At 39.0% G+C, this 24849-nt stretch overlaps 5 protein-coding genes across 9 annotated transcripts; all 5 read right to left on the bottom strand.

Moving 5' to 3' along the window:
- Positions 1–1006: 1006 nt before the first annotated feature.
- On the bottom strand, positions 1007–3306 carry LOC119006626 (serum amyloid P-component-like). Its single transcript, XM_037075529.1, has 4 exons — positions 3215–3306; positions 2060–2162; positions 1675–1966; positions 1007–1532 (listed from the first exon to the last, which is right to left on the bottom strand). The coding sequence occupies exons 1-4, from the start codon at positions 3267–3269 to the stop codon at positions 1314–1316; spliced, it is 669 nt and encodes a 222-aa protein (XP_036931424.1). The 5' UTR covers positions 3270–3306; the 3' UTR covers positions 1007–1313.
- A 3764-nt stretch (positions 3307–7070) lies between these two features.
- LOC119006623 (serum amyloid P-component-like) lies at positions 7071–8749 on the bottom strand. 2 transcript variants are annotated; one of them, XM_037075526.1, is made up of 5 exons: positions 8665–8749; positions 8406–8460; positions 7939–8041; positions 7561–7852; positions 7071–7422 (listed from the first exon to the last, which is right to left on the bottom strand). In XM_037075526.1, exons 2-5 carry the CDS (start codon positions 8458–8460, stop codon positions 7204–7206), a joined length of 669 nt encoding a protein of 222 aa, XP_036931421.1. In that variant the 5' UTR covers positions 8665–8749; the 3' UTR covers positions 7071–7203. The 2 variants fall into 2 exon arrangements, with proteins under 2 accessions (XP_036931421.1, XP_036931420.1); XM_037075525.1 differs by lacking the exons at positions 8406–8460; positions 8665–8749 and having other exon boundaries at positions 7939–8297.
- A 1203-nt stretch (positions 8750–9952) lies between these two features.
- Positions 9953–13283, bottom strand: LOC119006624 (serum amyloid P-component-like). 3 transcript variants are annotated; one of them, XR_005070854.1, is made up of 8 exons: positions 13116–13283; positions 12679–12763; positions 12418–12472; positions 11941–12043; positions 11551–11842; positions 11165–11408; positions 10449–10551; positions 9953–10062 (listed from the first exon to the last, which is right to left on the bottom strand). XR_005070854.1 is itself a non-coding variant. In XM_037075528.1 (7 exons), the coding sequence occupies exons 3-6, from the start codon at positions 12470–12472 to the stop codon at positions 11190–11192; spliced, it is 669 nt and encodes a 222-aa protein (XP_036931423.1). In that variant the 5' UTR covers positions 12679–12763; positions 13116–13283; the 3' UTR covers positions 10353–10551; positions 11165–11189. The 3 variants fall into 3 exon arrangements, 2 of the variants coding, with proteins under 2 accessions (XP_036931423.1, XP_036931422.1); XM_037075528.1 differs by lacking the exon at positions 9953–10062 and having other exon boundaries at positions 10353–10551; XM_037075527.1 differs by lacking the exons at positions 9953–10062; positions 10449–10551 and having other exon boundaries at positions 10834–11408.
- A 4142-nt stretch (positions 13284–17425) lies between these two features.
- On the bottom strand, positions 17426–21106 carry LOC119006804 (C-reactive protein-like). Its single transcript, XM_037075893.1, has 5 exons — positions 21007–21106; positions 20770–20824; positions 19924–20026; positions 19536–19830; positions 17426–18516 (listed from the first exon to the last, which is right to left on the bottom strand). The coding sequence occupies exons 2-5, from the start codon at positions 20822–20824 to the stop codon at positions 18298–18300; spliced, it is 672 nt and encodes a 223-aa protein (XP_036931788.1). The 5' UTR covers positions 21007–21106; the 3' UTR covers positions 17426–18297.
- On the bottom strand, positions 21031–24601 carry LOC119006803 (serum amyloid P-component-like). 2 transcript variants are annotated; one of them, XM_037075892.1, is made up of 6 exons: positions 24389–24601; positions 24176–24227; positions 23491–23593; positions 23111–23405; positions 21840–22079; positions 21031–21153 (listed from the first exon to the last, which is right to left on the bottom strand). In XM_037075892.1, exons 1-5 carry the CDS (start codon positions 24428–24430, stop codon positions 21861–21863), a joined length of 711 nt encoding a protein of 236 aa, XP_036931787.1. In that variant the 5' UTR covers positions 24431–24601; the 3' UTR covers positions 21031–21153; positions 21840–21860. The 2 variants fall into 2 exon arrangements, with proteins under 2 accessions (XP_036931787.1, XP_036931786.1); XM_037075891.1 differs by lacking the exon at positions 21031–21153 and having other exon boundaries at positions 21253–22079; positions 24389–24600.
- Positions 24602–24849: the final 248 nt, after the last annotated feature.

The following is a 24849-nucleotide window of genomic DNA, read 5'->3' on the forward strand; positions in this document are numbered from 1 at the left end:
GAAGAACCAGATGGATAAAATGTGAAGAATAGCCACAAAATAAGAAGGAATATAATTTTGTCACAATCCACTGCTCCATGCTGGCATTAAACATCACAAGTCACGTTGTTTCTGATATAAACTGTTAAATCATTTAACGTCATCTTGATTAATTGTGGATACAAGTGATCTCTGTCAAACACTGTAATGTACAGTGATTGCACAAGTGGCCTGTGTAACATTTATCAACTTACAAACATACAGATTTTTAAAAACATTTTATTCAATTTCTAACTTTACTTTCTATATGGGAAAAAATGAGATATATCAAGTCAAGCAAATCAAGCTTTTCCTTTCTTTAAGGCAGTGACTCTCCTGGTCCTTTGAGCTACTATATGAATTGCACTGCAGAGAGCAAATAAGGTGCTCAGAGGTGATGGGAGATTCTTGATTAGAGCCAATCAGAGATTAGTTTTTAACTTGTGGGATTCAAAAATGTATTTGTCTTAACTCCTGTTTATCAACTGGACTGCAGCAGCAATCTACGGAGCTGACCTACATTTGCAGGTCTCAACATTCCGTAATGTTGACTTCCAACTGGAGCTGGAGAGGAAATGTACTTTACTTCATGAACTACATTACAGAGAGGACAGGGGGAATGAAGAGAGAGAAGCAGAGCCTCTGGTGAGTAGGTGATTCATTTCACCAAGAGTTTTCCTGAATTTACCTACATTGACTCATTGTTTGCTCATGTTAGCTTACGGCTAGCGTACAATAAAGTAATCTGGCTGTTTGGGGCAGATAAAGAAAAAAAAATTGTTGTCTATTATAGCAAAGTTTAAAGCACCTTCACATTAGTTATCTTCCATTTTCCTTTTCACCTTGACAGCCAATGGCCTTTGCATTGTTTTTAGATCCTCTGTTCTGCCCATATGCAGCAATTTGAATATAGAGTTCTGAATAATGAAGCAAAAAGAGATGTATTTGTATTTGAGATTCATTTATTTTCCTTTAGCAAATTGTACCAGACACGTTCATCTAGCCCACACACATGGAATGATGGCACTTGTACCATAGCCGCAAGAAAAGAAAAAAAAAACAGAACTGGCCCAAATATGGGCCACATCACCAGAATAGCAATGAACAGTGGCAAGATTACATTTTTATTGATCTGTTAAGGTGAATATCAACAAAAAGGTCATTCATTCTTTTGAAATCCAAGCCGCGTAAAGCCTCAAAGCAAAGTTATACATAACCACTGTTAAGGTCTGCAGTGTGTAAGCATTATACTCAAAAGAAAAGACCTTGCATGGAGGTCTTGTTGTAGCGTGGCTTTAGTAACAGGGTAATTGTTTATTTTCTATCAGCACTCGTCCGGTGGTCTGGAACTCCAGCGCCCTCCAGTTCAGCACGTTCCCTGGGGAGAAGTTTCGGTCATCCACGTAGCGCTGGATCTCACAGGATGAGAGGGTGTGGTCCCACATGTGGACATCAGTGATCATGCCAACAAAAGACTGCCTACGGTCAAACTTTCCACCGTAGGAATCCTGCTCCTGTAGAGAGTTTGTAGAATGGTTGTACCTGTATATATTCTGTACTAACTTTGATCTGAAATCATTACTTCACACACAATAATTCAAACATAGCAATCTACAGAATTTCCTTGATGCTACAATGTTTAACAATTAAACTTACCTGTCCGAGGATAACAATGGGGTTCGTGATGTTTGATCCTCCAGTGAATTTCATAATTGAGGGCTTCCCATCCAACCACAGCTGAGCCAGACCAGACTCAGAGTCCCATGTGGAACAAATAGGATGCCACGTGTTGAGCTTGTAGTCCTGACCTCGAAATCCAGCACCTGTATTCATGACATTAACTTCAATTATATCATCTGTAGCTTGCTTGAATATCAGGAAGCCATTGTCAGAGGAGGGCGTGGCCAGCGAGAAAAGGGAGTAGGCTCTGGAAAGGTCTGTAATGGACCTGTAAGCAAAGAAAGAAAAAAAAAATAACCAACATAATACTTAGGTGTTGATGCTTATGATAGTGGTTTCTTTTGTTGCACTGTGACACTACCTGAGACAGACAGTCACAGCATTGAACATCTGCCCTGATGTTGTCAGTCTCACATTAGCTGTTTCGGTTTCCTCCGGGAAAGTGAACATTTTACTGGAGAGATCTACAAAATAAAGAAAAAAGGAATAATGAAAATTATACATGCTTGAGAAAAGTATACATGTGGTAACTATCCTGAAGCCTGCTGAATTTTACTGTATATTTGGGTTTAACACAAAATTAAGAACCTGCAATAGCATTAGAACCACAGACTTCGGTGGCCTACGTGGAAGCACTGCCCCCCATATGACCATTTAAGAATTCATGAGAACTTCTGGTGAAAGATGGCTAAACATGTATCATTACTAAACAGTTAAATAAAAAAGTCATTCTGTTGGGTTCTGTTCTTTTGCGAAGAGAAAAAGTAATTCATTGTTAAAAGTGGAAATACAACACAGTTTGATGTCATGTCTGTCAATTAAACTAATGTATATCCATTTAGAATATGATAAAAAAACATGTTTAAATCTGCTACAAGGAACTTTAAAATGCTTATGATGCCTCTATATAAGCTATAAGAGAGCATCAGCAAGACAAGGCTATTTGTGAATGATTTTTATATTCATTTTTAAAGTCTGCAGTGTGCCGAGGAGTATCACAGCCTGAGGAAAGAAGCTTCTCTGTAGTCTGGTAGTAGAGCATTAAAACAAAGTTTGGCTTTTTTTCCACTAACGTCATCTTTTGATTGGGCTAATGATATCGCCACCATAGGCGGGCTGATATATATTGCTGATTACACTGTGAACAGGAACCTTTCCCAAACAAAATTGAGGGAAAAACATGTTGACAAAAAATCAAAAGTCTTTTGTTACAGATGTAATGACCCTGCCTTCTTTTTTATGTTCCTTTGTTTGCATCTTGCTTTTGCTTTGCTTTTGAGTTTGTAATAAAAAAAAAATTGTTATCAAACTGTAAAAAAGTATGATGCCAATGACCGGAGATTAACTCAACATTAGTTATTTCCGTTTGACTGAAATGATTTTCGACGTCTTTTTTTCTAGAACACTGACAAACTGCGCTCATACACATTTAACGTAATTTTAACTACTAACTTCCATTTTTCATACACATTTAACTTTATACTAATTTTCCCTTTGTTTTATTTTTAGTTTTTACCTTGAGGGGTTGCAGCACATGCTGTCAGCATCACCAGGAGAAGCAGAAAAGCCATCTGATGAAAATACAAATAAACCAACAAAAATACCCAGTTTAAATGCTGCTGTTGTGTTGCTACAAAGATTAATAATTACCACCACCAGTGCTACTGATGCATGCCATCAACTTAAACAGTATACAGTTAACACAGATTTGGCAAAAGTCATGTTAATGTACTCCATTTATAATTGGCTGTCATGTTGTATTCCTACCTTGCAGTCTGGATCTTTTGCAAAACAGTGAACAGGATTGCCGTTTTATAGTTTTGCTGCTTCCTTGTTCCTGTTGGAATGAAGTCTTGTGTCTCACAATGCTTCATTGTAAACAGCCCCCCTTTTTACAATGATTGTCATGGTGTGTGCTGTGCCAGCCTAAGCCATTCTTGTTTTTCCAGTTGTTTTCGTCCTGCCTGTTTCCCCCCTCCTTTCCCCAGAACTACCTGCCTGCAGTAGCGAAAAGTTGCACTTCCAGGACCCAAGTTTATTACTTTTTGTTATAGGTTGAAGGTTTTTATTCCATCCAAGTAATACTTTGTGACTCATTATGCACAATTTGAGAGGTCAATTGATTAATTATTTATAATTTTAAAGGTTGGTTCACCCAAATAATACTTTCTAACTCATTATTTATAGTTTTGAAGGTTGATTTCACCTGAATACTACTTTCTTCCAAGGACTTATGGTTTTGAAAATGTATTCCATCCAAATGATACTTTGCCTTGTGTGACAAAGTGGGTGATTTTTTTCCCCATTTGCCCCCAATTCATCCATTACAAACTGATTAATTTACCATGCTTGTTGTTTTGTTAACCATATTTCCACAATTTAATTTGCAGGTGTAAAAATGCTAGGCTCATGCTCTGTATTTTATTTTGGTAACTATTACCTACAATGTGTTCCAGGGGCTGAAAGGTGGGAAAAAATGGCACCTCTTCCTCATTTTATACCAGCAGTGACATCATTGATTATGTCAACTGGAGAAACCAAGGTCAGGGGGGTGGTATGGTGTTAATTAATTTAATTATTTCTGATAAACTGGGTTAAGTAGTAATTCTATGATAATGTCAGCTGAGTGGCAGTCGAGCGGAATTATATAAGATGACATAAGTGGATTTAAGGAATGTTGTAAATTACTTACCTATTTGCAGAAAGGCAAGGGTACCCATTAATCAGGTCAGCCTGTATGGACTCTGGCTGCTCTGACACAATATGACCTGTCTCTCTGAAGCTGTTAAAGATGAAGGATGTCACAAGTAGCCATTTACACATGATTTGATTTGAGTTTGAGTTATCATAAGTTGAGTTATGGTTTGCTAATTTCACCATTTATTTGTTTTTGTAATTAGTTCAGAGTTGCATGAGTAATATGGTAGCACTTGTAAATGAAACCACATTTTGATGCTGAAATAACATTGCCTGAGCCTCCTTAAGCCTCTCTGCTCCCATAACTTAACACCTTGCAATTCACCTTAGTTGCAATTCGACTTGCAATTTGTATAATTAGGTAATTATACTCACCCACTCTTAACTATGATTTGGTGTGATATACATAACATCAACTTGACTAGATCTCAACCAGATATTTTAAAGGTTTAAAAAAGGCAAGACACAAGCACGAGTCTGGGGGGCAGATTAGAGATATGTATTGCACACACACATCCAAAAAACGATAAGCAAAAACCAATCAACAATAGAAAACAGCAATACTAAGAAACAAACACATTAAAGAAAACAACATGAATAAAAGTTATAAGTCTGGAGAATCCAATCCTCTGTTTTCCGTCCATCAGGCCTCAACGACTCTGAAAAGCCTGCGAGAGAAAACCAAACAAGACTTTTGGGTAAACAGGCAGTTGGCACAGTTTAGTATTAAATAAAAATGGTAAAACAAAGAGTATTAAACAAGCATTTACACTGGCGACAATAGCTACCTCTGATTAAACATAAGCCCCATTGACACTGCCCCTCCAATCATATGCCTTGCAGTCTCAGTGGATGTTACAGATGCGGACAGGTGGAGGGCAGTTTAGCTGCAGCTCCGATGCGCCTCTGGAGGCAGTATCAGAGCTGCAGCAGAGGCGAGACAGTAGCTGTATTAAATTGACACAACATGGCTACAGGCTAAATAAGTGAGTCTTGCTTGAAATGTCCCTATCAAGATACTGAACAGGTAGCTAAAAAAACAGGCCAAAGCAGTTGCACCAAACTATTATAAGCTTGTTATACTTAGTTAACGTTATGCAAATTATTGCACACGTATCATCAAGACTGAACCTTTCCCAAACAAAATTGTGCAGTGCCATCAACTTAAACAATATACAGTACAATACAAAGGTCACTTTAATGTGCTCCATTTATCATTGGATATCAAGCTATATTCCTACCTTGAAGTCTGGATGTTTTGCAGTAGATTGAACAGGATTGCTGTTTAGACTTGAGCTATCTGGACTCCAATACATTCTAATCTTAGATTTAACTATGACCAATTGCTTCTCCTTGTGTGAGTTAAGAAATGTGGCCGGTGTGGGGGTTTACATGTCCAGGGGCCCAGAGGTCATTATTCAGCTGTTGGTGTGTTAAAAGTAGCGAGAAGACCAGGCCATCATAAAGCTCTAAAACTGAGTTTGACCCTCAGGCCAGATGGTGGGAGATGTCTAAACGTTTATGTTCCCATAGAAGGGCAGATAGATCATTTGGGCCATTTTAGGGTACAAGACCCAAGAAGGGACAGCAGCAGAGTACGTGATTTATGGGAAATGAGCAGGGAGACAGGTCAACTCCTCTCTCACCCATTGGATAGATGGAACCTCAGTCCATCAAAGTGACCAATTAGAAGAAGTAGGTAGGTACAGGCAAAGTGACTTTAAAAGGCCCACACAGATAGAGAAAGTGGGGTGCTTACTTGTAGATTTCCTAAGATTGAAGGTTCGAGAGGAATTCTGGTAGAGCAGAGGGCAAAGCATTGGGCAGAACTTTGCCTGGATTTGAGTACACAAGGGTGCGACCGCCCTGGTTCGGACACAGGCTTGAGATCTGTTTCAATAAAAATTGCTCGATCATTCCTCCCAGCCTTGCTTCCGCAGAATTCTTTCATTATCAGAATATACACTGACGCCTTTGATGAAGACAGCCCAGAAACAGAGGACTCTTGCTGCTTCCTTGTTCCTTTTGGAGTGAAGACTTGTTTTCCATAATGCTTACTTGTGAACTGCACCCTTTTTATCAGTCATTGTCATGATGTGTGCTGTGGCAGCCAGTTTTGTTCTTATTTCTTGGCCCAGCTGGTTTATTTGGTTCTTTCCAATCGGTATACAGGTCAGATGAACTTGTCTGATGCGGGCCTGATCTGAGCCAAATTAAGTAAATTCCTGGGTATGCACAATAGCCATATTTAAAGATGTTACAATAGCATCCCATGCTAAATTCTGATTGTCCTGACATAAGGTATTGATTGTGCTGTCAAGGTTAAAGATCAATACTTCAACTTTCAGTTGCAAATATCAGCCATAATTAATAAATTTGTCTTTTAATTGACAAGACATTTGACCCCCGTTTGGCTCGATACATACAGCCTTTCATATAAGAAAAGGCATCCTGGGCATCACTTGACAGGTGAAACATTTTTTATCAACTCAGATCTTTCTGCAGTGCCACTGTCTTCATCAGATAACGTCGTAATTGCCTGTTTGCTGACGTACACAGATGTTTATTGAAGGTTTTGAGTCAGAATGATGGAGTTGAAACCGGGTTATAGTGCAAAAAATACATTTTTATTGAACTGTCAAGAGGAAGATCAACATAAATGTTTGTTTCTTTGTCTTTTTTTTTTTTAATCCAAGCTGATTAAAGCCACAAAATAAAGTTATACATAACCACTGTTAAGGTCTGCAGGGTGTAAGCATCTTACTTAAAAGAAAAGACCTTACATGGAGGTCTTGTTGTAGCGTGGCTTTAGTAACAGGGTGATTGCTTATTTTCTATCAGCACTCGTCCGGTGGTCTGGAACTCCAGCGCCCTCCAGTTCAGCACGTTCCCTGGGGAGAAGTTTCGGTCATCCACGTAGCGCTGGATCTCACAGGATGAGAGGGTGTGGTCCCACATGTGGACATCAGTGATCATGCCAACAAAAGACTGCCTACGGTCAAACTTTCCACCGTAGGAATCCTGCTCCTGTAGAGAGTTTGTAGAATGCTTGTACCTGTATATATTCTGTACTACCTTTGATCTGAAATCATTACTTCACATAATTCATACGTATCAATCTGCAGAATTTTCTGTAATGCTATAATGTTTGACAATTAAACTTACCTGTCCGAGGATAACAATGGGGTCCGTGATGTTTGATCCTCCAGTGAATTTCCTAATTGAGGGCTTCCCATCCAACCACAGCTGAGCCAGACCAGACTCAGAGTCCCATGTGGAACAAATAGGATGCCACGTGTTGAGCTTGTAGTCCTGACCTCGAAATCCAGCACCAACATTTAGGACACTAACATTAATTGCATCATTTGCAGCTCCCTTTAATATCCGAAAGCCATTGTCAGAGGATGGTGTGGACAGAGAGAAAAGGGCATGACTTCTGGAAAGGTCTGTCATAGACCTGTAAGCAAAGAAAGAAAACTAATTAACCAACATGATACTTAGATGATGAGGCTCATGATTTTTGTTGTTGCATTGTGACACTACCTGAGACAGACAGTCACAGCACTGAACATCTGCCCTGATGTTGTCAGTCTCACATTAGCAGTTCGAGTTTTCTCTGGGAAGGTGAACATTTTACTGGAGAGATCTACAAAATGAAGAAAAAAGGGATAATGGAAGTGATACATGCTTGAGAAAAGTATACATTTGGTAACTATCCTGAAGCCTGCTGAATTTACCATATTTTTGGTTAAAGTTGCTTTACACAAAATTATGAACCTGCTATAGCATTTGCCCCTCAGATGTGACGTGGAAGCATTGCCCCCCATATGGCCATTTAAGAAAGAAGCATCTCTGTAGTCTGCTAGTACAGCATCATAACAAAGTTTTCCTTTTTTCACTATCGTCCTCTTTTAATTGGGCTGATGATGTCATAACCAGATGCCACCGGTCCCACTACATTTTGCTGATTACACAGTTGTTTTATCATATGTTTTGTTTTTAATTTTTACCTTGAGGAGTTGCAGCACATGCTGTCAGCATCACCAGGAGAAGCAGAAAAGCCATCTGATAAAAGGACAAATAAACCAACAATAACTTAAGTTTAGATGCTGCTGTTGTGTTGCTATAAAGACTAATGATAATCACAAGTGCTTCAAATTGTTCTACTGGTTCCTGCCATCACCTTAAACAGTATACAGTTCAATAAAATTCAGCAAAAGTCATGTTAATGTATTTCATTTATCACTGGATATCATGTTGTATTCCTACCTTGTAGTCTGGATGTTGGGCACAACAGTGAACAGGATTGCTGTTTTATACTGTTTCCACTTCCTCTTTCCTGTTGGAGTGAAGACTGACACAACATGTCTACAGGCTAAATAAACGAGTCTTGCCTGAAATGTCCCAAATATCCCCAAACTGAACGGATAGCTTAAAAAAAAAAACAGGCTAAGCTTGTTATAATTAGATAACTTCATGCAAATTTTTTGCATCCGTTGTCAAGGCCAACAGTAACTTTCCTGTCCGAGGGGATATTTGATAAAGCAGAATTAAGGAAAAGCCTTGTTTATCTTGATAAGTCTGGCCTAAGTGAGAGTTCCATTCAATCACCATGGCTTATATGAATCCCCTCTTAGTAGCCATAGTTACTTATGCTGCCGAACAAGCCTGCTCCGAGGAAGGCTAACTGTTAGGCTTAGTTTAGCTGTGTGTCAAAGAGTGTCCGACGGGATGAAACAGACTCCCAAATGACAATTCTGTGAGGTGAATTGAAAAATCATAGAAATCATCTCTCACTGCCTACATTCTTTGCAGATTCAATTATCAATAAAATCCCATGTATATAGTAGAAGTTAAAAATCAAATGCAACTCCAAGTGCTGGATATGAAATGAGGTAAAAAAAATGTAAAAAAAAGACACATCAAAAAGCCCTTGACTCTGATTGGCTGGTAAAATAACCATTCAATTAAGGTCAGTCCACACAAGCCTCGATAATTTAAGCAGTGAATCTAAGACAGTGTGAGACCAACACAGACGGAGGACAGACAGAAAGTTAGACAGTGAGATAGCCAGAATTAAAAGTATAGAGACAGGGTGACTGACAGAGAGAAGGAGAGACAAGACCACAACTCTTTCAGCGTACCATGTCCTGTCCCTTTATTGAAGAACCTGTTGGGGAAGATGCTCCAATTATCTGAGGGGCATTTAGTCCACCAGCCCCAAGGGTCTTCAGGGAGTGGAAGAACCCACTTCTATCCTGATCAATACTTGTGGTAGAGATACCGGTTCAGCAGGCCCAGCCTAGTTAACTATGCAGTCTGCTGGAACCTGGAACCACACTTCAGCAAAACCACACAGCAAAGCCAAGCCCTTACAGTTGTTGAAGCACAAGAGGACATGATTGCATGTCATGCACAGTGTTTTACCAACTATCGGGACCCACTCACACATAGGTCAGGTCTGGCTCGAGTAGCTGTGATTGGGGGATCCACCAGACGTATGGTGTCTCCTCTCTCTGACAGACAAAGGTATACCAGGTTGCAGGTGGTTGTGGCGCAGTGGTTGAGCCAGCATCTTGTTATCAGAAAGTCGCTGTTTCGATTCCCTTGGTCTGCATGACGGGGTGTCCTTGGCCAAGATACTGAGCCCAAATTGCTCCTGATGCGCTGGTCGGCACCCCGCATGGCATTCACCGCCAGTGAATGCATGTATAAATTACTGTAAGTCACTTTGGACAAAAGCATCTGCTAAACGTAAATGTAAATGTATACCATCAGTGATTACAAGTGAGAGAAATTGAGAGACTAACACCTGTTGAGGGAAAGTAGTGGACAATACCTTCGACATATTTGTTCCCGGGAACCTTGGGAAATCCTTCCTGATGATCTGGCTACAATGGTACATACAGCTTTACTTTTTTTTTTTTTTTAACTTGTTAGCAGGGGGTGTGGCCAGAGCGAAAAGGGGTGTGGTCTCTGGCCAAGGTCTGTAATTTGTTCAACATGATACTTTAATTTCGGTTTATTTTATGAATTTTGCACTTTAAGTCTACCTGAGACCGACAGTCACAGAATTGAAACCCTGCCCAGATGTTGTCAGCCACACGTTAGCTGCTTTGGTTTCCTCTGGGAAGGTGAAGATCTTACAAGAGAGCTCTATTAAAGAAAGAAAAAATGCAAGAAAAATGCAAAATGATTGTGTACATTATACAATCAACAAATAAATTATACACACACAGAGAGCTTCTATATGAAAAATATGAAGAAAAAATGAAAGAACAGACTTGAACACACTTTGAACTGATTTTATTTTCCAACTCTTCTTTCAGCAATACCACTGTCTTCATCGGATAACACTGTAATTGCCTGTCAGCTGATGTACACAGATGTAGTATACAAAGAGTAGTTTGTGGGACTTATGAACAGATGCTTCATAATGGGAGCCAAGAGGTGGATTGTGTATCAGAAATGCAGAAATACATACATCAAGTCTTTTTCAACTCGTGTCAAGGTGCCAAAAATGTCCAGGACACAACTGCCCTCCACTGATGCGCTGAACATTCTCAAATGTTTTGAGTCAGAATGATGGAGTTGAGACAGGTTTACAGTGCAAAAAATACATTTTTATTGAGAGGAACATCAACAAAAATGTTTTTTTTCTTTCTTTCTTTTGAAATCCGAGCTGATTAAGGCCTCAAAGCAAAGTTATACATAACCACTGTTAAGGTCTGCAGGGTGTAAGCATCATACTCAAAAGAAAAGACCTTACATGGAGGTCTTGTTGTAGCGTGGCTTTAGTAACAGGGTGATTGCTTATTTTCTATCAGCACTCGTCCGGTGGTCTGGAACTCCAGCGCCCTCCAGTTCAGCACGTTCCCTGGGGAGAAGTTTCGGTCATCCACGTAGCGCTGGATCTCACAGGATGAGAGGGTGTGGTCCCACATGTGGACATCAGTGATCATGCCAACAAAAGACTGCCTACGGTCAAACTTTCCACCGTAGGAATCCTGCTCCTGTAGAGAGTTTGTAGAATGTTTGTACCTGTATATATTCTGTACTACCTTTGATCTGAAATCATTACTTCACATACAATAATTCAAACATAGCAATCTACAGAATTTCCTTGATACTACAATGTTTAACAATTAAACTTACCTGTCCGAGGATAACAATGGGGTTCGTGATGTTTGATCCTCCAGTGAATTTCCTAATTGAGGGCTTCCCATCCAACCACAGCTGAGCCAGACCAGACTCAGAGTCCCATGTGGAACAAATAGGATGCCACGTGTTGAGCTTGTAGTCCTGACCTCGAAATTGAGCAATTGTATTCATGACATGAACAGCAATTGTATCATTTGCAGCTCCCTTGAATATCAGGAAGCCATTGTCAGAGGAGGGCGTTGCCAGCGAGAAAAGGGGGTGGTTTCTGGAAAGGTCTGTCATCGATCTGTAAGCAAAGATAGAAGTTAAAATAACCGACATGATAGATGATGATGCTTATAATAGTGTTTTTTTGTTGTTGTTGTTGTTGCGCTTTAACACTACCTGAGACAGACAGTCACAGCATTGAACATCTGCCCTGATGTTGTCAGTCTCACATTAGCAGTTTGGCTTTCCTCTGGGAAGGTGAACATTTTACTGGAGAGATCTACAAAATAAAGAAAAAAGGGATAGTGAAAATGATACATGCTTGAGAAAGGGGTACACGTGCTGAATTTTACTGTATTTTTGGTTAAACTTGTTTCACACAAAATTATGAACCTGCAATAGTATTTGATCCACAGACTTTGATGGTATACATGGAAGCATTGCCCCCCATATGGCCATTTAAGAAAGAAGCATCTCTGTAGTCTGGTAGTACAGCATTAAAACAAAGTTTGCCTTTTTTTCACTATCATCCTCTTTTAATTGGGCTGATGATGTCGTAACGTAATATTGCTGATTACACAGTTATTTTATCATAATAACTAAATAACGTAACACTAACAAACTGATGCCCTTTGTTTTATTTTTATTTTTTACCTTGAGGAGTGGCAGCACATGCTGTCAGCATCACCAGGAGAAGCAGAAAAGCCATCTGATAAAAGGACAAATAAACCAACAAAAATACCCAGTTTAAATGCTGCTGTTGTGTTGCTATAAAGACTAATAATAACCACCTGTGCTTCAAACAATTCTACTGATACCTGCCATCACCTTAAACAGTATACAGTTCAATACAGATCTGGCAAATGTCACTTTAATGTACTCCATTTATCATTGGATATCATGTTGTATTCCTACCTTGCAGTCTGGATGTTGGGCGCAACAGTGAACAGGATTGCTGTTTTATACTCTTTCTGCTTCCTCTTTCCTGTTGGAGTGAAGACTGACACAACATGTCTACAGGCTAAATAAGCGAGTCTTTCCTGAAATGTCCCTATCCCAAAACTGAACGGTTAGCTTAAAAAAAAGGCCAAAGCAGTTGCAGTAACTGTCTTAAGCTTGTTATACTTTACTTTACATTGTTATAACTTTGTCCAAATGCATTGCCTCCATCTTCAAGGCCGACAGTAACTTAAGTGAGCGTTCCATTCAATCACCATGGCACAATAAACTATTTAAGCAGTGAATCTAAGACAGTGTGAAACCAACACAGAAGGAGGGCAGACAGAGAGTTAGTATAGAGACAGGGTGACGGACAGAAAGAAGGAGAGACAAGACCACAACTTTCAGCGTACCATGTCCTGTCCCATTATTGAAGAAACTGTTGAGGAAGGTGCTCAAATTATTTGTCACTTCAGCAAAACCACATGGCAAAGCCAAGCCACTGCAGTCACAGCATGGAAACCTTCTCCTGATGTTGTCATTCTCACGTTAGCTGTTTTGGTTTCTTCTGGGAAGGTGAACATTTTACTTGAGAGCTCTACTTAAGAAAGAAAAAAATGCAAGAAAAATGCAAAACGATTGTGTTATCATACAATCAACAAATAAATTATACACTCACAGGGTGCTTCAATATGAAGAATATGAAGAAAAAATGAAAGAACACACTTGACACACTTTGGACTGATTTTATTTTTTCCAAATAGTTGACAGGGCTGATAATATCACTGAACAAATATGAAACTATAATTAAACTGCAAATGGAACAATTTTAGTAGGATGACAATGATAAGATAGGTATGTAATTAATTCAAATGTTTGACATGTTATTCCAAGTTGTTTCATTTTATTATTGTTCAGGAAAAGAGATTTTTCAGGAAGAGATACTTTGTTTGCCATTTTCTAGGCAAATAAACATACGCCGAAGGGAAAAAAGCCTTTAAAAGCTACTGTTGCTATTATACAAATAATAACCACACATGTTCCAAATGAATCTACCAATACCTGCCATCACCTTCAAAAAAAGTGCAGTTACCTGATTTTACTCATTCAAATCAGATCTTCATCCTAACTTTAGTGAGAATGGTTTGCGCAACAGTCAACCACATTCTTCTACAGTCTCGCTGCTTCCACATTCCTTTTGGTATCATTGTGCATTCCACAATGCTTCATTCTAAACAGCCTCATTTTTAAAAAAAAAAATAATTCAGTTTGATGTGTTGAGCAACACTGAATCAAAAGGCAGTGCTTGATTGATAAATGTTTTGATTGGTAAATACTTGTGTTGTTCCATAGTCAATGCTTTTGATCAGCTCAAATGTCATGCTGCAGCACATGAACGGGGCAGCAGCCAATCTGTGCCGTTGCTATATCCTCTCTGCAGAGGACTTGGCCGATAGAGGAGTCTGCACACTCTTCTCTCCGCCGATGAGATGAGATTCAGTAAAGACTGGGGAGAAGCCTGACGTTCAGAGCGAATGTTTCCTGGAGAACGGCAACAGATCAGCCAGAGGGATGAACCCTGGAGAGGGATCAGACCGAGACGACGAGACAGAGCACACTCGACTCAGCGGGGAAAAACTCCCTGAGTTTGACTGAACTTTCAGACAGGATAAGATGCAGTTGATGGGCAAAAGAGAGATTGAGAGAGAGAGAGAGAGAGAGAGAGAGAGAGAGAGAGAGAGAGAGAGAGAGGGAGAGAGAGAAACCCACTCTTTAATCACACTTTATTTTGCCAGTTCAAAAGGGGCTTTTACGGGCTCAAAGGTTCATTGAGATGAAAATGTAAACCCGCAAAATTAATGGCAGCGTGTTTCTATATTTGATGATTAAAAGTAACGAAACTTTAAACAAAAGCACAACCCCTCTCTTTCATTAACATTAATACACACTACTGGTTATCCGTGCTCCATTACAGCAAACAGAAAAAACATCCATCCCAAGCACACACACGACACACACACACACACACACACACACACACACACATTAACAGTTCTCTGGTTAATCAGTTGTGTATATCAACCACACTGCAGGATGGAGACTCTGTTAACAGTGACAAACAGGCAGATTTGTATTTTATAATATACTTATATGCTTTGCTTTACTTAATTAAGAATTTGTCATGCAGAGCGTTATGGTGTTTTTTAGGAGACCTGCGTACATTTCCAACAATTTTTCTTGCGCTACTGATACCTGAAGTCACCTGATTTCACTTGTTCAAATCAGGTCTTCATCCTACCTTTATCTCTGTGTGAGGATGACTTGTGCAACAGTCAACAGCATTCTTCTACAGTCTCTCTGCTTCCTCGTTCCTGTCAATTTTCATGGGAAGTTGGTCCATCTCTGTCCAAGATTGTGGTAATGAAAACAGGTATTATTTTAACGAAACCATGATGTTGTCCTAACCCCAACCCTGTTTTTAAGCACAGCGTTGTGATGGGAGAGAAATGGAACCTGAACAAACATAAGGTTGCAACACACAGAAAGGTCCACTTTTATCTGTAGTTTAATAGAAATGTTCTGAGCTAACATTTATTGTGGTGAATGAGTCGCCACCTCATGTGAAGATTAAGCGGTAAGTGTGCTCTTCCGTGTGCATAACCCACCTGAGGTTCTGATTCAGGCTCTAGATCAGAGCATTTACGTCGCCTCTGCATAATAAACAATTTATAGAGTGGGTGAATGGGCAAAGGTTGTTGGAATGTCATGAGACAGTGCATGCTTTGAGCACTGATCCGAGCTGGGACAAACTTGCTGTATACAACCAGTTTCAGCTCCTGCATAATTGATACCATTTACAGCTACATTCAGCTCATTGTGTGGGCAGTTGTGGTATCAGAGGACTTGAAACAGTTATAATATATTAGCTGTCAAAACATGTTCTCAGAATGGCGCTGTACTCTGGCAATCATAGACATAAAGGAGGAATGGGTTGACATTAAGTTAGCTGCTAAAAAAAGGTCTTATAAAACAGGAGGTGTACCTGCATGAAGACCCGAGGCAGCTGTGAGAGCGAGCCGGACTGTAAAACTGTGGTGTACGTTGCTGTGCTGAAGAAACGTCAATAAAAAATAAAATAAAATCACTTTCAGTAAATTGGCAAGACACGAATGGCGAAATTCTGGACAGAATATTAAACATGCATTAGTGTTGCTTCTATATTTTATCTTTGGTTGTATCTTTAGATCCAGATTAATTCAGATTTAGAAAGCAATATCAGTACATGATCCATGTGACAGGTGAGGACCTGCAATGAATTTCATTTGTACTGAAGAGGAAATCTGAGGGAGTGTGTAAATGTAGTAAATACTCTTCAATCATCTCTACATTCCAACTTATGTGAGTTTTTTGGGTGCATGAGATGCTTCGACTATAACGGAAATAAAGATTAGTTACTGTCAGGCACAACTTTAAAAGCAAACCATTCAAAATGTTTCTAAAGTCAATCCTGTATCTTGAATAAAATAGAAAGTAATTTGAGTCCATGTAAGCTACAAAACAGGCTCATACATTTAGCATAATCGTGGATTTGAGCCACTGCATGAAACCATTTTGTCAAAATGGAGTTTGTGTAATAATGTGCCAGTGATGTTAGGGTGAGTTGAGCCAATGGCTTCAATATTAACTCAAGATTTTACATCGTTTTTATATCAGTATTCAACAGCTGCTCTCTACCCCAAGAGGGGTCAACTTACCCCGTCCCCATGCTCATTCTACCCTCACCTTGGGGCACAAACCATCATGATATTATGTTAAACTTACAAGGGTACACAACAACCTGAAATACATATAGTAACTATTTTTTAAACACATATTACACACACTTATATACATTTTTCAGAAAAATAATCAAAGGTAAAAAGAGGCCCTAAATATAGGGCATTAAGTAGCACATGAGGAGCAGCAGCGTTAATCGGACACCGCTGGACAACTTGTAGACTGGGCCGGAACAAAGGGGAAGACTGTGTGTACCACACAGAAATTACTCAGAATCAGATGAGGGAAGAGGATGTAGCAGCTGCCGCTGTGACAGACTCTGGTGCTACAAGAGGAAAAATGCAGCGCCTTTTTCTGCCCAAAGCAGAACTGTTTAGTAGGAAGCATCCTGTTATCTGGCATCTAACGATATTATCTGCACACACAATCTGCAAGCCCTTACAGCCTCACGCATTGTACTTCTCTGCTATTACCATAACTGCTGCTTATCTTAGCCTCTTTCCTGTGTGTGTGTGTGTGTGTGTGTGTGTGTGTGTGTGTGTGTGTGTGTGTGTGTGTGTGCATATAAATCAGATAGTTTTCCAGCGCTGCCCTGAGAGCATTAGAATGTAGCATCATACAAAGAAGCTGTGAAACAAGCCTGCTCACATTCACCATTTGCACTTTCACACAGGCTACCCTAGATAATACATGACCTGTCACAAGGCTCAGTTCTATATGAGCATAAATAAACAGCTGAAACTGTGGGTAAGGGCAAATACTATGGACCAAATGGTATGTACAGTTAGACATGTTGTGGTACACAAGGCGCGCTATGTTGACGATATAGTTGTAATGACACCGACCGGATCCTCAGATTTTTTTCAGTGGGAGTTCATTAAGAAAATCAGTGATTATGTAGAAGAAGTCAACAAGTAGTTAAAAAGACATTTGTGTCAAACTGAGGTAATGTGATGTTCAAGTATTTTTATTCTTTAAAAAAAACAGTATCAAAAACTGATTCCTTTTATCTTCTTTGATTTTAAAGGAAAGGTCAGAATTTGAAATCTTGTACATTTTGGTATTTGTACAGACTAAACAAAACAAATTAACGCATTAAACTGTGAGCTTAAAAGGTGCTCCCCTATTCACAGTCTTTGTGCTAAGCTAAGCTAACTGGCTTTAGCTTTATTTACCATACAGATATTAGATTAGTATTGATTTTCTTGATCTGATTCTTGGGAAGAATATGAAACCTTTAAAACATTTTACCCAGAGTCCCATTTCATTTCAGATAACCACTTACAGCAAAGGTTCTGCCTTTCAGTAAGTTCAAGTGAATTTATTTATTGAATCTTTCAGAAAGCAAAGTGAAGTTTTTACATGATATCCAATTTTTTTTTTTTTTTTACACTATTTTAGGACTTATGACATTTCATTCTGGATCTGGAGAGTTGGTGAGCTACAGACATCGTTGCTGTTTTGCGGGCTGTCACAAATGAGACCACTGTGAGATTAAATTGAAATTGAATGATTCACAAATGAACTTACAAATTAACTAAAAAAACACCCTTCTCCCTGGGCTCAAGATCCCCCTCTTGGAGGTGTGCATATGATCTGACTCCTGGTTGATATGTTTGTAAAATTCAAAAGTTCAGAGACACCATGTCAATGAGAAACTCCTGACCCATAAATAAATTTTTTTAAAAAAAAGAGATATAATAGAATTACATAAATAGAAGAATTACAAAGAAAACAGATAAAAACAATCTTCTTCTCTGTGTTTTTGACAAAAAGTTTTTTGACTTTGCAAGACATTGATAGTTTTGTTTAGAATGTTTAGTTACAGCTCTTTTGTTCATCTTCTATCAGCACTGTTCCTATGGCCTGGAACTCCAGCGCCCCCCAGTTGAGCACGTTCCCTGGAGCGAAGCTCAGATCCTCCATGTAGTTCTGGATCTCGCAGGGTGAAATGACATAGTCCCACATGTGGACATTGGACAACATTCCCATGAAAGAGTCCTCGATGACAAACCCCCCGCCGTGGGAATCCTGGTCCTGAGAATTTGCAGACAATTAATATAACAGCTATATTATACTTTGCCTTATTTTTATGACATATTATTCAAAGGCACAAAGTAGCAACCTACAGCAACAAGTTGCAAAAGTCTATTAATTCTTAATTTTTCTCAGTATGGCAAGTTTTTCCTCACTCGAATTAAGGGTCTAGGGACAGAGAATGTTCACTGTACAGTTTGTAAAGCCCAGTTTGAGTAAATGTGATTGTAATTGTGGGCTATATGATATAAACTGATTTGATTTGATTAAAATGATATAAATAGTTTGACATTTGGGGAAATAATAAAACCATACCCTCCCCTGTGTTAGATGGGAATATTAGACAATGATTTCAATTTCAGTCCTTGTACTAAACATCAGTTAATAGGTAAGAAGGCCCTTATAATTCCTTTTAAGATACTTATTAACATTATTGCATCATGTCCGAAAATGTCCAGCACTCAGGACGCGTCTGAACACCTCAGCTAGCAGTGGCTCTACTCTGAGCTCCCTCTGGATGTCCAAGCTCCTAACCTTATCTTTGAGGCTGAGCCCAGTGAACCTACAGAGAAAACTCATTTTGGCCGCCATTTACACACCATCTGATTCTTTTAGTCAGTACCCAAAGCTTGCTGATCAGTAAAGTATGCAACAATATAACCCAAAATCTAAGAGCAATTGGCTTTTTTTTTAAATTTTTTTTATTAACAGTTAAAATCTGGACTATTTCTTGATCAGCAGCTGTTGTGAACAGAGACTAGAAGGTACTGCTCTTGGATAAGGAACAATCCTGCACATAGCCCTTCATAAAGTTTTTGTATAGATTAAGCACATAATATATAAGGTGTTAATGCCTGAGTTTAGACAAGGCTGGCCATTTCTTTGTTTCCATAAATCTGCTGAACTAGATATTCATAGCATGGATATGACAATAACATCATCTTCTTATCTAACTCTCAGTGAAAACACTTATTACTGTCAAACCATTTGCTGTATGTATGGTGCCTGAAAGGAGGTACCTGTCCCAGAACAATTATGATGGGCCCGCTGATGCTGGATCCAGAGCTGAAGAGTCTTAGGTTTGAGGGTTTTCCATCTAACCACAGCTGCGCCAGTCCAGATGCAGAGTCCCATGTGGAACAAAGTGAGTGCCATGTGTTCAACTTGTAGTTCTGTCCTCGAAAATACCCGCCTTGATTCCTGACCCAGATGCCAACCTCATTTTTATCACTCTTGAAAATGAGGAAGGCGTTGTCAGCAGAAGGTGTGGCCAAAGAGAAAAGGGTGTAGCCCCTTTGGAGGTCTGTAAAAGACCTATAGGCGATACAAATATACTATTAATCATGATGCTCTTCATTGTGAGAGATAAAGTGGGTTGTTTCAATCATTTTGGATATTGAGTACTACCTGAGACAGACGGTAACAGCCCTCAAATCCTGTTTCGTTGTAGTCAACCTCACATGAGCTGTGCTGGTTTCTTGTGGGAAGATGAACTTTTTACCTGATAAATCTGAAAAATGTGAAGAATTAAAAACCAGAGTGTGAAATTTTAATTATATGACAAACAAATGAATTATACAATAGCAAAAAAACAAGACGTTTTGAGAAGAGATGATACAGTAAGTCGCTAGATAAATAGACTTGTGCTAACAACCCTAAAAAATGTTGAATTTACTGTACACTTTACCATCTCTACCACTGTAGACTACAAAACACATTTAAGTTTTATCTATAGTGTATGTCAAGTTCTGGTTGATGGGCTCACACCTCCAGCTCACAGCTGAACTTTGCCCTCAGCACTACCTGCTCTCGGTAGGTGTCAGCCTACTCATGTATTTTTTCACCTCTTGTTTGTTTTGTCCTGCCTTTGCACTTTGGATTTGCTGAATGCCTTGACTGCCTATTAGTTGTTGAACATAAGGGAGCAAAGTGGCTGAGTAATTGTCTTAATACATTAGAACATGTTTAGTTATTAACATATTCTGTATGTTTTTTTTTTCCAATTGCTGCCATTATTATTATTATTATTATTATTATTATTATTATTATTATTATTATTATTATTATTATTATTATTATTATTATTATTTAAGATTTATACATCATTCAAAGAGTGAGCATAAACTTCACAAATACAGAGAACAGCAAACCCATTGTGTGCCTGATACTCTTGCATGGCTGTTTTTGTGATGCACCATATTTTCATTCACGTTGTTAAAAAAATCATTTTTATTTATTTTTTTATTTTTTTACCTTGAGGAGTGGCTGCACACACTGTCAGCATCGCCAGAAGAAGGAACAACGCCATCTAATACGAAGGCAAACACACACTGTGAATACTTTCACTACCAGACTGTAATATACTGTGAATTGTTTTTTTGTTGCTGAAGTTGGTCCACTATAACATAAAGGACAGTTACAAATGTTCATATGTAATGCATTCTTATTATATTACTCTGTTTTCCAACGTATATAAAACCTCTCTCTTACCTCGAAGCTCTTGTCAGGGTGTTGTGTGCAACAGTGTTCAGGACTGTGAGTTTTATACTATTCCCTTCCTCATTGAGGTCACTAATTAGTTTATGGCTTCAGGTTCCCAGTAATTGGCAAATGTAGGTTACAAGTTAACTGAGGACTCTGAAAAGAAAAAAACATCCTATGAGGTATACTGCACTTATCAAGATGCACGTGAAGCTGCTCAGTCACTGTAAGAAGACATATTTCAATCAAACATGAGATAGGTGAAAGGTTAAGAAAATGTTGTTTTAGCTTATAATGGCATGTCTATAGGGATGACAATGTTAGTCTGTTGGACAGTGAGATGGTCCTCTGCTTTGTTCCTGGCTGAAACCTCTCATCAACATAGATTCATGACTCCCAAACAGGGTATCATCTAACTTTGGTAACTAAAAACTACATTGCATTTTTTAGTTAGTAGGATGTGTGCTTACAATCTGACAACTGGTTGCAACATCCTGCCCTCACATCCTGCAGGCTGTACAACCACTTCCTTAAGGTCAACACCCAGAAACTTCCAAAACACAGCAAAATGAGAAAATACAAGCAGAGGGCACGGTCTCTGCAGATACACCGCTATACAGTTGAACTGATCACAAGTGCTGATCATTTTTGAATAAGCTTAGAATAAGGACAATCCGACCCATTCTGCCTTTAATTAAAATGTTGGCAACACATAGCCAAAAGTTCAGAGAATCACTGAAGAAAAGCTTTTGTTTCACAATGATCTGAAAAAGATAATAAGAATGAAAAATAAAAACAAAAATCAATCCTCACATTCTTCTTCGTAATCAATTTTTTCAAACCTGCTTTTTCCACTTTTCACTTTAGTAACAGCTCTTTTGTTTATCTCCTATCAGCACTGTTCCTATGATCTGGAACTCCAGTGCCCTCCAGTTGAGCACATTCCCTGGAGGGAAGCTCAGATCATCCATGTAGTTCTGGATCTCACAGGGTGAAATGGTGTAGTCCCACATGTGGACATCGGACAACATGCCAGCAAAAGACTCCATGAGGACAAAGCCCCCGCCGTGGGTATCTTGCTCCTGAGAGTTTGCAGACAATTGAGATAACATTTATATTATACAATTATATATTTTTCTTCGGTATATATATCCTAGAAAGACATACAACAAATCACAAAGTAGCAATCCATAGCAACAACTTGTTGATGACTATAGATGGACTAGTTTGACATGTGAGGAAATAAGCTTATTCAGTCTGGTTCTAAGCGTTAGATGAGAAGGTTTTTTTTTTTATCGATGTAATAACTCAAAGACTGGAAATAAAGTGAAAGACCAAGCTTGACTGTGTCTGAAGGCAGAGGTGGAAAGTAACTATGAACAATTACTCAAATACTGTACATGAGTACAAACATTAAGGTTTCTGTACTAGTTTGATCAAGTTTAACATACCATTACATCATCATGCATTGTGAAAAAAAATACACTATATTAAATGCCAATCAATATGATACGTTTGTCAATTTTCAAAATGGGGAGATTACTGAGATTTGAATGGATTAAAACTCTCTTCCTACAAACAGGTACATTGGGGAATGACCTGAGCCTTCTAAACAAAATTAACATCACCTAGTTGTAGGCTCAAATGTAACCCACAGGTGTATGAACATTACAAAAACAAGTTAAATTTGTTTCACCATAGACTTCCTAAACCACCTTCCAAGAGTAACAAAACTAACCACTGACTATTCTATTTATTTGTATTACTAGACTGAACAATAAGAACCTGAACACCAAAAAGACAATTTGCAGTTTTATGACGAGCAGCGACTCCAGAAAGGTAGTGTTCTTACTCTCCATGGATGTTTTGATGTTGTAAGATGTTAATAACAGAGTTTTAAAGGTGCCTGTAGGCTGAGTGTGTTACCTCTGGATACACCCAGCTAGGAAATTTCCTTCATTTCCAGTCTTTGTGCTAAGCTAACATGTTAATATTTAAGGTAAATGGCATGAGAATGGCACTGATCCTCTCAACTAACTGTGAAAAATGCTCAACAGCATATTTCCCATAATGCCAAACCATTCCTTGTATGTATGGTGGGTGAAAACTATACCTGTCCGAGAACAATTATAATGGGCCCATTGATGCTGGATTTAGAGCTGAGTTTCCAACTTGAGGGTTTTCCGTCTAACCACAGCTGTGCCAGTCCAGACGCAGAGTCCCACGTGGAACAGAGCGAGTGCCACGTGTTCAGTTTGTAGTTCTGACCCGCAAAATACACATAATGATTCCTGACGTGGAGATTCATCTGATCATGCGCATCATCCTTATAAATCTGGAAGTCATTGTCAACTGAAGGTGTGGCCAAAGAAAAAAGGGAGTGGCCTCTACGGAGGTCTGTAAAGGACCTGTGGATAATACAGAGACATGTAATGATCTTTACTGTCAGAGATGCAGCGGGTTGTTTTATTCGTTTTACATATTCAGCACTACCTGAGACAGACAGTGACATTCCTCAAGTCCTGTCTTGATGTAGTCAGCCTCACATGAGCTGTGTTGGTTTCTTGTGGGAATATGAACATTTTACCGTACAGATCTTAAAAGAGGAGAGAATTTCAAACCAAATAGATCATTTAAGAGAAAAAAAAGACATTCATTGAAAATACTGGTTAAGAAAAAGCTATATAAAAGATGTTTTAAGAGATACACTGAAGCAAAAACTCTTTCCATCCATCGAGCCACATCAGAAAAAATTACATTGACTCACAATTAATTTACATGTCAAGTTTTATTGATGAACCCACACGTCCAATTCACAGCTGATCTTTGTCCTCAGCACTACCTGCTCATAGAGGTTGTCTGTGAGAGAATATGAATTGGAGTCGGAGGCTCTGTCTGTCTCACTTTGCACAGTTATCTGCCATTATTTGTTTACCTCCTGTCTGTTCACCCCCTTCCCTATGCACCTTGGACTTATTGACTTCTCCTGACTGCCAGCAAGTAATGGTCTTCATAGATTTTCAAGATCTGTTTCTGTGTTGACTATTTACATTCAAACAGACTAAAGGCACATACTATAAAGAGTAAGCATGAAGGTAAGAAACATCAAAGAATATCAAAATTCCTGTGAGCCTGATAATATTGCGTTTTTGTGACACTTGATTTAGTTATTTTTTACCTTGAGGAACGGCAGAACACACGGTCAGCATCGCCAGTAGCATCAACACCATCTAATACACAGCCCGTAGATAATGCAATGAATCAAATAGTGTTTATTTATTGTCATTCAGATTGGTCTACAATATACAATACAGGTAAAAACATCTTTTTATATCAAATGCAGTCAAGTCAAATTCCTCTATTTTATGGTTAAATCATGCCTTTATCTTACCTTGAATCCTGTGTCAGGTTGTGATGTGTTAAACACAAACATTGTCAAATTCCAGTAAGTTGCCAGTCAGGGGTTTACCGTCAGGCAAATGTTTGCAGACCCAGAAAAGATTTTGGGACAAAGGGGCCCCCAGTGGCCGGTCATATTGGCACATTTCGCAATGACAAATAAAACCTGTCTAAACCTTCCCTGAGAGACTTAACAGCGCACTCTCGCTACTTCTAAACACCCTGAGTGGGGCCCCTTCTGGGAGTAGTGGGAGGACCATCGCTCCTCCTTGTTTTCCGAGCTTAGTTCTTCTCATCTTTCTGCACAGCAAAGTTTAGATGTGCAGCATGTGAGAACACAGAATTTGCAGTGACCAGGGCCTGTGAGCTGTATTTCTGAAATCTATCGTTATGGTTGTTATGTTATGTTTCATTGTCTTCATTTTATGTTCATAACATAATGGTGATGACCTG

Source organism: Acanthopagrus latus, chromosome 17 (genome assembly GCF_904848185.1).
Source record: "Acanthopagrus latus isolate v.2019 chromosome 17, fAcaLat1.1, whole genome shotgun sequence".
NCBI classification, from domain to species: domain Eukaryota; kingdom Metazoa; phylum Chordata; class Actinopteri; order Spariformes; family Sparidae; genus Acanthopagrus; species Acanthopagrus latus.